Here is a 13224-nt window from a genome sequence, read left to right on the forward strand (position 1 = left end):
ACATTCACATGTCATATTAATTAGTACTTGGTGTCTTTAACACTGTTCTTTTTATTTGAATAATGTTAGGGATACTAATTTAAATCTCAACTCTTATGCACTAACTGATGTGACATATGAGTTGTTATTTTTACTTTGATGATTGTTTAAAACATTATCACGTCAATTAATGATAAGAGATTGCATCTACTAATAAAAAGACAACAACTTACATGTTAAATTAATTAGTATACAAGAGTTGATATTTAAGTTGATGTCTTTAACACTACTCAAAAAGCATATACTAATTTAATTTTTGTACAAACTGCTTAACTGCTAGTTCAAACGCAAATCCGGGTGATAGTCCCTACCCTATAATTATCTGAGAAATATTTGACAAAAGCTAAGCTTAAAAAGTTTTAGAAAAGTTTCAAAAAAAAAAATCAGAAAATATATATTTTTTCCACTTTCAAGAATTTGGGATAGACCTCATCCATAGACTTTAATGGGGAATTTTTAAAAATATCATTAATAAATTAAGATTATTTTATTTTTGTAATTTATTTATGTCACTAATAATTTATAAGTTATTTTTTATAAGATGTAGATTATTTTTGTAGTCTACAAATATTTTTTATTCTCAATAAAAATCTACAGTTTTTTTATAACAAATTCTCCCTCTCTCTCTCTCATTCTTTCCCCCTCTCTCTCCCTCGTTCTCTTTTCATGACCGGTAAAGAAAATCTAGGATTGCAAGTTGAGAAAAATCATAATCATAATATTCGGTGCCCTCGTAAACAAGATATCTTTACACTTTTAAAGAAAGAAAGACTATCAGGGCCTAATATCTCCTTTTTTTTTTTTTCAAGAATGAAATGGAGAAGGAAGAAAATTACTAAGGTATCTACGTACTGAGCATGTGTTGATAATGGAAGCGAAGCATATCCAATTACTACCTGAAAAATACACGGGGAAGCATATCCATTTATAATGGAAACCCGGCCCGTCTGAGCCCATAATGAGCCGGTCTAACTCAATCTATCTAAACTCATAATATTTTTATGTTTTTTTTTTATTTTAGTAATTTTGTCAATATCTTATGTATAATTATCGTGATTGTACTTTTTTTTCTTATTAAGGTTTTATTCGACTGAGTTTTTCTTTAAAATGTTTTTATTTAATGAGGTAATCATAAATAAAATATCTCTTTTCATATTTTTATTGACTATTTAAATTTATATATTTGTTAACTTATTTAAACATTAAAAAATAAAAAATAAAAATTTTATGCTTAGATGGACTGACCCATCTAAACCTATAATGGGCTGACCTATCTAAACTCATGATGAGCAAAGATGGGCCTTGAGTGGGCCAGTCTATGGCACAATCCATTCTGACCCGCAGCACGGTCCAATCTGACCCACATAAAATTAACTCGTGATGTAAACTGCGCCAAGATCATTCTTATATAAACTAGCTTGATCCGACTCATAAAATTTATGGGTTAGGTCGGCCTGACCCGTGGCTCGCGAGAATAGGCGGGACCGGGCCGGGCCGGGCCGACATCTCTAGCTATGTCGTTGTTATTTGCCACAGATAAAAATAGCGTTGCACCATTTTCTTCTTTCGCTTTCATCTTGTTCGTAGCCGCAGACACAGAGGAGAGATTTCGCCATGGGGAGAAGTAAGCTTTCTTTTGCCTTTCCTTTTAATATCTTGTTTTATTGTTCTTCGATCGAAGATGGTTTTTTTTTTTTTGCGATTTAGAAATGTACTATTCTACTATTTTCATCGTGATTCTTTAGCAATAATTTTTCGTAATTCCAGCATTTTGGTGGTGGTTGTGCTGATATATACCTGAGTCATTTGGTTTTCTGTCGGAAAAGAAGTGAGAACTAGTTATGTTTTTGTTGATTTCGAGCTTGTAGCTTGATTTAGGGTTCTGATTTAGTGGCCGTACTTTTCAATCAGAAATGGCTATCCTTTTGTTTTAGGTCAGTTTGATTAGGATTAAGATTATTGGTTTATCTATAGATGCATTTTGGCATTTTTGCTGCGAAAAAAAGCACGAAGATTCACATGAAATGAGATTTCGGTAACCTGGTAGGTTAGACCTGTCGATTGGACTTGGAATTAGATAGTGCTAACGAGAAGCGGGTTTATGTTTTTTCCGTTTACCGTCGTTTAATATTTCTTACTTCTTTATGGAACCCTTATCAGATTGGCGATGATTAATTTTGAAATACTTTTGTTTTGTTTTTTTTTTTTCTTAGTTTAGAACTGTGCATGTCTGAGTTTCCCAGATGATAGATACGTAAATAGTCTTTTTCGGTTGCTTGAGTTTCCCAGATGATAGGTGATTGAGTTTATCAAAATATATGTAGCAGTTCTTCATTGGCAATAGTTGATTTTGAAATACTTGGTTTAGTGCTGTGCTTGCTCGAGTTTCCCAGATGATAGTCTTTTTCAGTGGTTCTTACTCTTTCTCTATAAAACTGTTTCCTTGCTCCAGGACCTGCCAGATGTTATCGGCAGATTAAGAACAAGCCGTATCCGAAATCACGCTTTTGCCGTGGTGTGCCTGACCCTAAGATCAGGATTTATGACGTGGGGATGAAGAAGAAGGGAGTCGATGAATTTCCCTTCTGTGTCCACTTGGTTTCCTGGGAGAAGGAAAATGTTTCGAGTGAGGCTCTTGAGGCTGCTCGTATTGCCTGCAACAAATACATGTCCAAGTATTCTGGGAAAGATGCTTTCCATTTGCGAGTCCGGGTGCACCCATTCCATGTCCTGCGTATTAACAAGATGCTTTCGTGTGCTGGAGCTGATAGGCTCCAGACTGGTATGAGAGGTGCTTTCGGAAAGCCACAGGGAACTTGTGCCAGAGTCAGCATTGGTCAGGTTCTTCTGTCTGTTCGTTGCAAGGACAGCAACAGCCATCACGCTCAGGAGGCTCTTCGCCGCGCCAAGTTCAAATTCCCTGGCAGCAGGAAGTGGTGTGTTGCATCAGATTATTTGTTGTGTGCTGGTTCTTTTGAAATGCTTGCTCTGTTGTATTTTTATATGATCTCTAGTAACTTTCATGTTAAGGCGCTTTATTTTGTTCAATTATTTGTAGTAATTGCTTCGTCTGCATCATCTCTGCCTCTCTCAGCTCCATAATTATTTCTTTCCGTTGACTAGAGTCTAGTGTCTATTATGTTGTTGCTCAATTGAAGGAAGTTAGTCACTAGGCACAAAAGTAGCATTTAGTTCTTGTTTTTATTTTTCAGTTTGATGTTTTATTTGCAAATGTGAACGAGCACGGGCATTATATAGATGAAGCACGTATGATGTAGAAACTATGATGCATAATAACTAACCATTTACCCTCAGACTTTAGTAGTTTTATGGCCTGCATCCTTATCTTCTGTGGACATTTTCCAGAATGTTTTACTAATTGTGCATCAAATCTCATTTATGAGATGTGTTCTTGTAATTTTCGTATCTAAGGATTGCATGTGCCTGCCAAAAACTAGTTTTTTATATTTGTATTTTGCTGTGATTTTCAGGGGCTTCACAAAATTCAACCGCAATGACTATGTCAAGTTGAAGTCGGAGAACCGTATTCTCCCTGATGGTGTCAATGCCAAGGTTTGTGTTCTTGTCAAAATGTGTAGTTGTTTGTATTATGTCATTTGATAAAATCTGGTTGACATGGTGCCTTCTTCTTCTGTGGAATAACCTATTGGGCCTAGTAGAAGAAAAATTTAGTGAACTGATATTTTAAAGGTTGTGTTTGTTTATTTCTTTCCCCATGCAAGGGATTTTGGAATCTGAACAAGTTTTATTTGTCTTGCAGCTTCTTGGATGCCATGGACCTCTTTCCAACCGTCGACCTGGAAGAGCATTTTTACCTGCTACTGCGTAGATCTTTTTGTCTGGAATTGAATCTCGTAAATTTGTTGACTGTTTTACAGTATTTGGTACCGTTAATATTTCGAGACGTTAGTACTGTTCAACTTTTATTGTCAAATTTTGCTCGTAACCTCTTGATGCCTTGGAATTTATATCTTCTCTTAACCAATTGCTTCTGCCTTGAATTTGGCTTGACATTGCGAGCTATATTTGCAATAAAAAAAAAAGTAGAGAAAAAAAACAAATAGCTATGAGCATTTGAGAAATTCTTGCGTGCATTACAAGTTGCGACAATATATTAGATTACAGGCTGCATATGTCGACAATAGACATGGTTCTTTACGCATACCAAGAACATACTCTCAGCGTGAAATTTCTTTAAATTGAGAAAAGAAAAAAGTGCGTTCTTTTCATGTCAACCAAATCCAATTGTTTTAGAAATGCACGAAATTGATGAGGGAATTCACAATGCTGTCTTTCCACTCACTTCTGCCGTGCTCTCTCTTTCTTCACGGTTTGTGAGTTGGTTTTCTTGTAGATCTCCGAGGCGAGCATTTTGGCTCAGCTTTACTACTAGTTTCACTTCCTCGACTTCATTGTCCTCTTTGGTTTCTTTTCAGCACCAGTGGTATTTTCTTTGTCGTTCATATTTGTGTTGCATTCTTGACTCGAAAGCATGGATACTCTTAACTATGTAGATCTGCAAGTAAAATATCGACCAACTCAAACATGAGCGTCGCCATCGTCCGACTTATGCTCCCTTCTAAATGATCTCCGACCGCCGCTGAGTCCAGATCTTTCTCCAATGTAAACAGCATCATATTCCTTTCCATCTTCATCCTCTAATTCCGTATCAACAAATAGATAAGTACACCAAAGCTAACTAAAAGCATCTTCATTTTGTTTCAAGTTTCAACTTACCAACCAAAAACAACTAAAACATGGATTGTCCAATTTTTGACCCCTTTGAAGCTCCTCTGCAGCTTTTAAAGCAGAAGCCCTTTCTTCGTAAGTAGCTGACTTGACTTCTTCTAATGGCCTGCAAGATAGCTGAGAAATTTCCACACCTTCAGTGCTAACATCCGCCATGGAAGACAGTAAAAAAAATGGTAAAACCAAATGATGATTTTGATCTTGACCCCTTCCGAGAAAGCGGGAGTTCCATATCAACCTGTAATCGAACTCATCGGACCAAAATTGATCTTTACTCTTCTTCAGTTTTCATTTCGGACCAAAAAGACGATCGATAGAAATCCAAATCGTTTATAAGTTTTTGCATTTAATTGGTGTATTCGTACCATGATTTGAATCATGGTTTGTGGTTCGCTACAGTATTTTCTCTCAAAAAAACACATGTAAATCGAGAATGGTTTTGAATCATGATTCTAAATGTACAAATATTCATAACATATAATTAAATAAATGTATAATGATAGGCCGTTTCTATACAATCCTGTGCAGGGGAAAAGTCGATCAATCTTTTGGGATGCTACTCAAATACTAAAATTTAACATCAACATACTAATTTAGCACTACAATAGAGATGTTCTAAACTTATAAATTTAGCATTGTATTGAAGACAGAGAAAGTTTAGCCTAGACCAGGTCCTTCGCTTCAACCCAACCCAACCTCGACCTTTAACTCCAGCCATAACAAGGGGTGCACGACAAGTGGTTTGGGAGGTTTGAGCGTTTTTCTTTCTTGGTCGTTTATGAAAAGTCATGCACATAACCACGTTTCTTTTAGGTGGTTTGGAAGTTTATTTGGCAGGTAACTACCAACAAAAAAAAAGTTTATTTGGCAGGCAAATTGAAAGGTTTGGTCATGTTTGGTAATTTGTATTGTATAAGATTTATTGTATTATCATAATGCAATATGGTGTTTGTTGTCACGACATATTATATAAAGGATCAAAAACCTAATTTTTTCCTTAATTTTGGGGGCCAAAAACTCAAATTTTCACAAATTGAGGGGTCAAAAATGTAACTTTTAGAAAATATATTTGCATTTTGATCCCCAAAATTTAAAATAATTATAGGTTCCGGCCCAACCTTATGCTAGCTTGAATCTGACCTCGAGTCGGGGCCAACACCAACATGGACCATGGACCTATTAGAAAATAATACAATACAAGATACTTAAAATGAGTCTTATTTTATAAGATGACATAAATCGTATTAATTTACCATTTGATATTAAATTATGCAATGCAATGGTCATGCCAAATATTATATAATAACACATTAATTCTATGAACTTTGGATGAAGCACTTAGTAGATATAAGATTTTAAAAAAGGGTACATTTAAGAAAAGTTATTTTTGTTGGGCAAATAAGAAAAAACTTTTTATAAATGGACTTATTTGAAAAAGGAAATCTTTTAGCAGTTTGAAAAAAATGTTTAAAGTAAGGACATATTTGTAAAAAATCACTTTAAAGGGAAATTAAAAAAATACGTTAATGAGAATTATTTTAAGGTACAAGATATCTAAACAAACATAAAATAAAATAAAGAAAAAGATCAAGCAAGCATGTGTTCAACCTTCATTAGTAGAAGTAAGAGAGGTATTGTCTTTTGATCGAAACACTTAAACACACAAATAATATTTAAAAGAGAAAATTTCAAGTTTATTTATTGTGTTTTCCAACTCTATTATTTATTACTACATAAAATTTTGATGCCATTACGAAAAATAACTTGCAACATACGAAGTAAAAACTTGCAGGTTACGAAAGATAACCTACCAGTTATGAAAGATAAAGATAACCTGCAGGTTATTAGTAGCATAAGATGAATTTAACGACAATGGCATAAACAAAGAAGTGTTACTTTATTGATGACATTTTTAAAAATTCTCCTATTTTTTAAAAAGAGATAAAATTGAGAAATAAAATATTTAGTGGAGAATCAGTTAAAACGTATTTATTAGTGTCATATTGAGAAAGCAATATTTTAGAGGATTGTGTAAAAATATTTTAGGGATATATTATAAAGAATTGTTCAAATTTGAAAAGACTTGTTTCGGTAGGGCAATTAGTAAAAAAGTTATTATTATGCTGATTTGAAAAAATATTTTAAAAAACAGTGGAGAAAAATGTATAAAAAAAAGTTTAGATAAGAACTTAAGAATAGCTATTCTAAAGGGCCAATGAGAGAACAAAGTATTTTAATAAGAAAAAAAATTTGCAAATGTATTAATAGAAAAAGCAAAAAAAAAAAAAAAAAAAAAAAAAAAAAAAAAAAAAAAAAAAAAAGAAGAAACCAAGCTAACAAAACAAGGTGAAATACAAAACCTTTTAAAAGCTATTACCAAGAAAGTAGCTCAGTGCTAAGAATGATGTCTACATAATCAGGTTGGGGTTCCATTCCCAACCCTTGACCCGGTTGTGTAGTATGGGTTGGCCAGGTATGGCGTCTTATAGCTATTTTTGTGCAGCCAGGAGCAACATCAATAAAATGAGGAGAGGAAATGGAGAGAAAATGACAAGAATATAAATGTAAAAAAAAAAAAAAAAAATCGTAATAGAGAGATAATCCAACACAATTTGTAAACCGAAAATTCTGTAAGTGTAATACATCTTCATATACATACATACATACATATATATATATATATATATATATTGAAGGGAACACATCTTCATATTATAGTTACTAAAAAATGAACATTTTCATATGACGCACTGCTTTTTGGAGGTTGGCATGTGAGTTTAAATGCTTTTTGCTGGTTTTGACAAATTACGGTGCTTGAATTGCTAAGCTTGGCATGTGAACGTGGTATGGGGTTGTGTCGGTTGTCTTCAGTCTTCAGCATGTGGGTCTCTAAGCAATAGATTTTTTTATTGTCGGAGTTATTTTGGTTATTTTTGGAAAAATGCTAAAGAAGACCCCTACTTTACCAAAATCAAATATAATAGATGATGTTAACCTACTGATAGGGTCACTTTGTTGGCTAACGCGTTATTTTTTTTTCTAAAGTTCTTGTGGTCGATTTGTCCGTGAGTTTTGCTGTTCGGGAGCATGTTTATAAAAAAAAATTATTGATTGTGACAACATGACATTTCGGATTATTTACCACATGATGTTGAGTACCATTGCATCTTAGAAATTCTCTCTCTTTCTCTGGAGGTCTTTTCCTGCAAAGCTGTTTGGTTTCCTGCCAACAATGACCCATCTAACAAAGCATCTGGTGGCACATGATCTTGCCGAGAAAAAGGAATTTGTATCGTCTGGCTAGAAAAGAAGACGTCCCAATGTGAATCTTTGCTTCGGCAAGGGGGCATCTTTTTTTCTTTTTTTTTTTTTTTTTTTTTTTTTTTTTAAATTTTTAAAAATGGCACCTTACAATCTTTGTACCACAAGTTGTGATCTTATAATAGAGCAAAACCAGTCAAAATTGTGATCAATAAATAAATTATTTTTTTTTTAAATAATTGAAAATGGCACCTTACAATCTTTGTACCACAAGTTGTGATCTTATAATAGAGCAAAACCAGTCAAAATTGTGATCAATAAATAAATTAAATCCTTAAAAAGTGCTCTCATCTAAACTTTGTTAGAAAATGTATCACGCGAGTCATTAGTTTTTGCACTTGTACGCATGTTGTGCTTAGATGACAATCAGACATGATAACTTCATTGAGTAAACAATGCAAACATGTAATAAAGACAAATGAATAATCTTCTGTAAATACTGTCAATTAGCAACATAGAAGGGCAAACAAAATGGGGGGAAAAAAGCATAACTTTACTAATCTAATCTCCTCAGTGCCACCACCTTCAAATTTTAACCTGTATCTTCTTTCTCTCCCTAATCATTATAGGAAGTACACGGAAATGAGAAATTGAATTGCAAACAAAACCTTAAATACTACTTCACCAAAAGATCAATTTGAAACACTATATTTTTACAGAGAGTATAGTATAGAGATAAATTATAAGAGAACTTGACTCATTTTCTTGGTTACAGCTCATCTCATGGTAATTAACCTCAAAATTCAATAAAGTAAACACATTCGCAGATTTTGTACACTTTGAAGCTCAGCTTTACTATAAACTTCCACCGATTCAAATTACTCCAAATCATTTCCCCTATTCAAGATATCAAGACCCTCGGTTCGACAAGCCATAATTCTGCGGAACACTTCTCTTACTTGGCGCTCCAACGGATCTAATCCACTCCGAAATGACTCACAAACCAGCGCTATCTCTTGTACCCTTTGTTCAACCTCCATTTTCTGTTCCTCTGACAAGGGAAACTGAACCGAATCCACCAAGTCTGTCATGTGCCGTGTGCCTCTCTCCACCTGATAAATCTCCCTAAGCAATCCATTGGAGTTCTTGTGTTCCCGCTTCTTTGAATCCTCCAAAATTCGATTTTGAAGTGACATCAATGGCATTCCCCAGGAGAAGTTCCGCGGAACTGAAAAATGGACATTAAGACCACGATCCTGACACGGGATTGCAGCAACAAGAGCCCAAAGGATAAACATAAGAACAAAACTCATTGTAAAAACTGCCACTGCAAGCCCATTTGTGGCCACAATCTCATTCCCTCGGGGTGGCACCAAGTTGTTTGCAATGGACTGGAGTTGTTTAGAAGCTGACCAAGAATGCGATACACTCCACGAAAGAGAGCGAGAATGCCCGGTAGATTGTTGAGAATGCTGATGATGAGTATCCTTCTTCAAGTTGTGACGCCCAAAAGAACGGTTCCGGTGAGAAAACACTGAGCCAGAGGAGTCTCTTTCGTCGAGCATAGTGAGCGCCAAATCCAGGAGCGCCTTTCTTGCTCGGCGGAATTGGCCCTCACTCAATGCCCTCTTGTGGGAGTCCAAGGCGCACAGGACAATCTCCAAATGCTTCTGCCACTGCCTGATCTTCTCAATCCCATCACGAGTAGCGTTACAAATATCAAGCGCTTTCACACTCCTTTCGAAGAAATCATCAACCAAGCGGTCCAACGGCGGTTTGGTGACCTCTCCTTTGTTCTTCAACAAGAGAACTCTGAATTCCTCCAAAGAGGAAAGGAACAAATCCAGAAGCTTTCCCATCCATGGAATAGAGAGTAATTCATCATTGCTAGCACCCGAGAGGTCCTGAAATCGTTCCGCCACTTTCTGTTGGAACGATTCGAGCTCCGATTCGAGGGCACTCGTGTCGTGATTACCTTCCATGGAATGGACCTGTTCTCTCCTAAAACTCCAAATTGAACGACCCAATGAGGCCAAAGGTGAAGAAGAACCCGAATTCTCCGTCGAGGGCATTGTCACAACGATAAAAAACAAACCCCTCTACTGCATTCAATACAACTACGAAGAAAATCAGCAAAAACCCATCTCTAATTCAGCTGAATTCACAACCAAAGAACCTGAACATTCACGATCTTCAAAACCCCACCTCCAAATTCGTTCAACTTTATAACTGCCAAATCCAAATTCCCAGAAATTTCAAAACAAAATTTTCATCCAGATCAACATAAAAGAAAGAACTCAGAATTTTTAGCTTTAGTGCGCAAATACCCAGATCTTAAAATCATGAAATCACACCGAAAGTACCAAAAGAAAACACAAAAGTCGAGAGAAAATAGTAGAATGCAAGGGTAACAGGAATGCGAGACAAAACGCCTTACTTGGTGAGATTGTCGTGAAGAATGTTGCCTAGAGAAAAAGCAGAGACATACATGCGTTAGGAATCAATTGGGAACAATGGATCTTGAAACCCGGCGAAGGACACGAGCCCCTCGCTTCGGAGACCCTAAATCCGCGACCGAAAAATGCGGGGTAGAACTTAAAAGAAAGAGGGAGGAAAAGGCTGAGAAAAAAGAAAACGTTTAAATGATATTTTGGTCCTCCAACTTTGGTCTTATTTGTCTAGCTGGTTCTTGAACTTTTATTTATGCCGAATATAGTCCGTGAACTTCTGAACTTGTGGAAACCCACATCTTTGGACGCGCCGAAAGAAGAGATGGGCTTTTCTCTATCTCTCTCTCTCTCTCTTCTCTTTTCTCTTTTCTCTTTTTTTTTTTTTTTTTTTTTTTTTTTTTTTTTTTTTTTTTTTTCTCGAGATAACTCTTTGAGAATATGACTTTCTTTAATTTCAGTGTTCTCTTTCTTCAATTATAGTGGATCAAACTGCAAAGAAAGTAAAAGTTCATTCATGATATGTATTTAATCCAAAAGAAAATAACTTATCTTTACCATACTTAAAAACGCCCTCTTCTTCTTCTTCTTCTTTTTTTTTTTTTTTTTTTTTTTTTTTTTTTTTTTCTATTTGCTTCTTTAGTCTTTTTTTTCTAACTCACCCTTATTTAATTCGGTCACTTTTGCCTCCACTTTCTTTTTTTATTTGCTTCTTTTATTCCTTATTTTTATTTTTCTCTCACCCTCATTTAATCTTATCATTTTAGTCCCTAATCTAATTAGTAGTCAATTAATTAGAAACATTAAAAACGGTAAAGGATACTCAATCTTAGAAAATAAAAATAAATAACTTGAATAAAATAATTAAAATATTATAGTCAGGCTAAATCGTAGCTCTAACAAAATAAAACCAAAAGATAACTGAAATTAAATAAACCAAACCAAGGGTTCTAATATCTCAAATTATAAAAATACAAATAAAAGAAAATTAGAAAGAAAAACCTATGCCGAGGTGTCACCGATTTCCAGACTTGACTCTCCAATATTTAGAGTATGTTCATTTGATAACTCAAGTAATATTGATATAGTATTCTCTCTCACAAAAAATTTAAATTCAACTTTTTATTATAGTATTTTTCTCACATACATAACTCAAGTCATACAAAAAAATAAGTCCTTAATCTTCAATTCTTGATCTTTAAAATATTTTCTCCCTTCCAAATTCCTAAACCTAAAAATGAAAATCCTAAACAAAATAATCCTAACGAGTGCCCCAAAATAATATCTGGACTTCTAAATTGCAGGCCACGTGTCAAATGGAGACCGGTGAGAGTGGATCATCGGCGACGTGGTGAAAATGGACTGGACAACAGCGCAGGTGCACGGAGCTTCTGGTGAACTACGTCGCGGATCTCCAGCAAGCTGTAGCGGGGTGCAGGTGCTCTCAGGAACGCGCCAGCTTGGGAGCTTGGGCTTCACGCATGCGAAAGGCGAATCTTGAGCGATGTGGACGTCTGAGATTGCGAGTGCGTGCCCATAAAATTTATTGCAAATACCACTACAATAAATTGTTTTGTTTTTATATTCTGAAACGTGAAAACATTGTTTTAACGTTCGCTGCATTTCATTTTTGGGTTATTGCCACAAAAGGTCTCAACTTATTTAGTCAGTGACAGTTTAGTTCGCAAATTTTTTTTAGCAAATCGACTCCCAATCTTTTAAAACAGGTGCAATTTGACATTTTCTATCAAGATCTGTCCAAAAGCTAACGAGAGAGGCTCACTTGACCCCTTAACTTGGGGTATATGTGTAAAAACACATCCTTGGTTGATTTGAGGGTGATTTATACGGTAGAAAAAAGAGAATTTGGGATTGAAATTGGAGGTAATTGTGGTAGAAGAAATAGAATTTAGGGTTGAAAGATTTGGACACCCAAGAAGGTGATGACCCACCATGAATTGAGACCGAACCCAAAGAGCAAATGAGCTGATCTACAAAACCTCCCTCACCTCACTGCCCGATTCGCCACCTATCGGTCAAAATTTCAGTTAGAAATTTTCGGTCACAACACCTTCCAACATAGATTCTAGCGCCGTCTGACGTCCAATCCTCCGGTAAGTGGTGTCTGTAGACTCCTCTTGTCGAGCGGAACAAATCCATACCAAGTTTACCATAATTGGTTGCGGAAATAGTTCTGACCATCTCCGTTTAGATTTCCGACAACTTTGACGTTTTTCCGGTGATCGGAGCGTCGTGTGAGGAAACTGAAGGCGGGAACAAGTTTGTCTCATCGAGAGCTTTGACGTGGTATGAACGGTTGACCCGCTCGCCCGAAATCAGAAACATGCCTCTCCATCCTATTTTTAGAAAAAAAATAGGAATAAAAGAAGAGTTCAAGTGGGCAATTTCATCTTTCCACCAACAATCTGGGTCACGTGGGTGGTGACGTGTATTGGGCTGTTAGTTTTTAGACGGATTTTAACGAAAATGACCAGACTGCACCTGGTTTTAAAGATTGGGGGTCGATTTACTTAAAAAAAAGTTGAAGACCAAAATATCACTTACTAAATAGGTTAGGGAACATTTGTGCCAATAACCCTTCTTTTTTAAATACAAATTAAGGTGGTGGAGGCACAGCGGTCTTGGACAAATTATGAACTTTTGCAGAGATAGGTTGGTGGAGAATGTCTTATGGAACGTGGGAATG

The 13224-nt window shown here is 35.6% G+C and overlaps 2 protein-coding genes across 2 annotated transcripts; one reads left to right on the forward strand and one right to left on the reverse strand.

Annotated features, from left to right (window-relative positions):
• The first annotated feature begins 1503 nt into the window (after window positions 1-1503).
• On the forward strand, window positions 1504-4052 carry LOC21406907 (60S ribosomal protein L10). Its single transcript, XM_024170431.1, has 4 exons — window positions 1504-1663; window positions 2492-2975; window positions 3531-3612; window positions 3821-4052. The coding sequence occupies exons 1-4, from the start codon at window positions 1654-1656 to the stop codon at window positions 3887-3889; spliced, it is 645 nt and encodes a 214-aa protein (XP_024026199.1). The 5' UTR covers window positions 1504-1653; the 3' UTR covers window positions 3890-4052.
• Window positions 4053-8744: 4692 nt separating this feature from the next.
• On the reverse strand, window positions 8745-10696 carry LOC21406909. The gene is made up of 2 exons (XM_010105557.2): window positions 10508-10696; window positions 8745-10299 (listed from the first exon to the last, which is right to left on the reverse strand). The coding sequence occupies exon 2, from the start codon at window positions 10140-10142 to the stop codon at window positions 8949-8951; it is 1194 nt and encodes a 397-aa protein (XP_010103859.1). The 5' UTR covers window positions 10143-10299; window positions 10508-10696; the 3' UTR covers window positions 8745-8948.
• Window positions 10697-13224: the final 2528 nt, after the last annotated feature.

The sequence above is a fragment of the Morus notabilis genome, unplaced genomic scaffold (genome assembly GCF_000414095.1).
Source record: "Morus notabilis unplaced genomic scaffold, ASM41409v2 Scaffold165, whole genome shotgun sequence".
Taxonomy (NCBI): domain Eukaryota; kingdom Viridiplantae; phylum Streptophyta; class Magnoliopsida; order Rosales; family Moraceae; genus Morus; species Morus notabilis.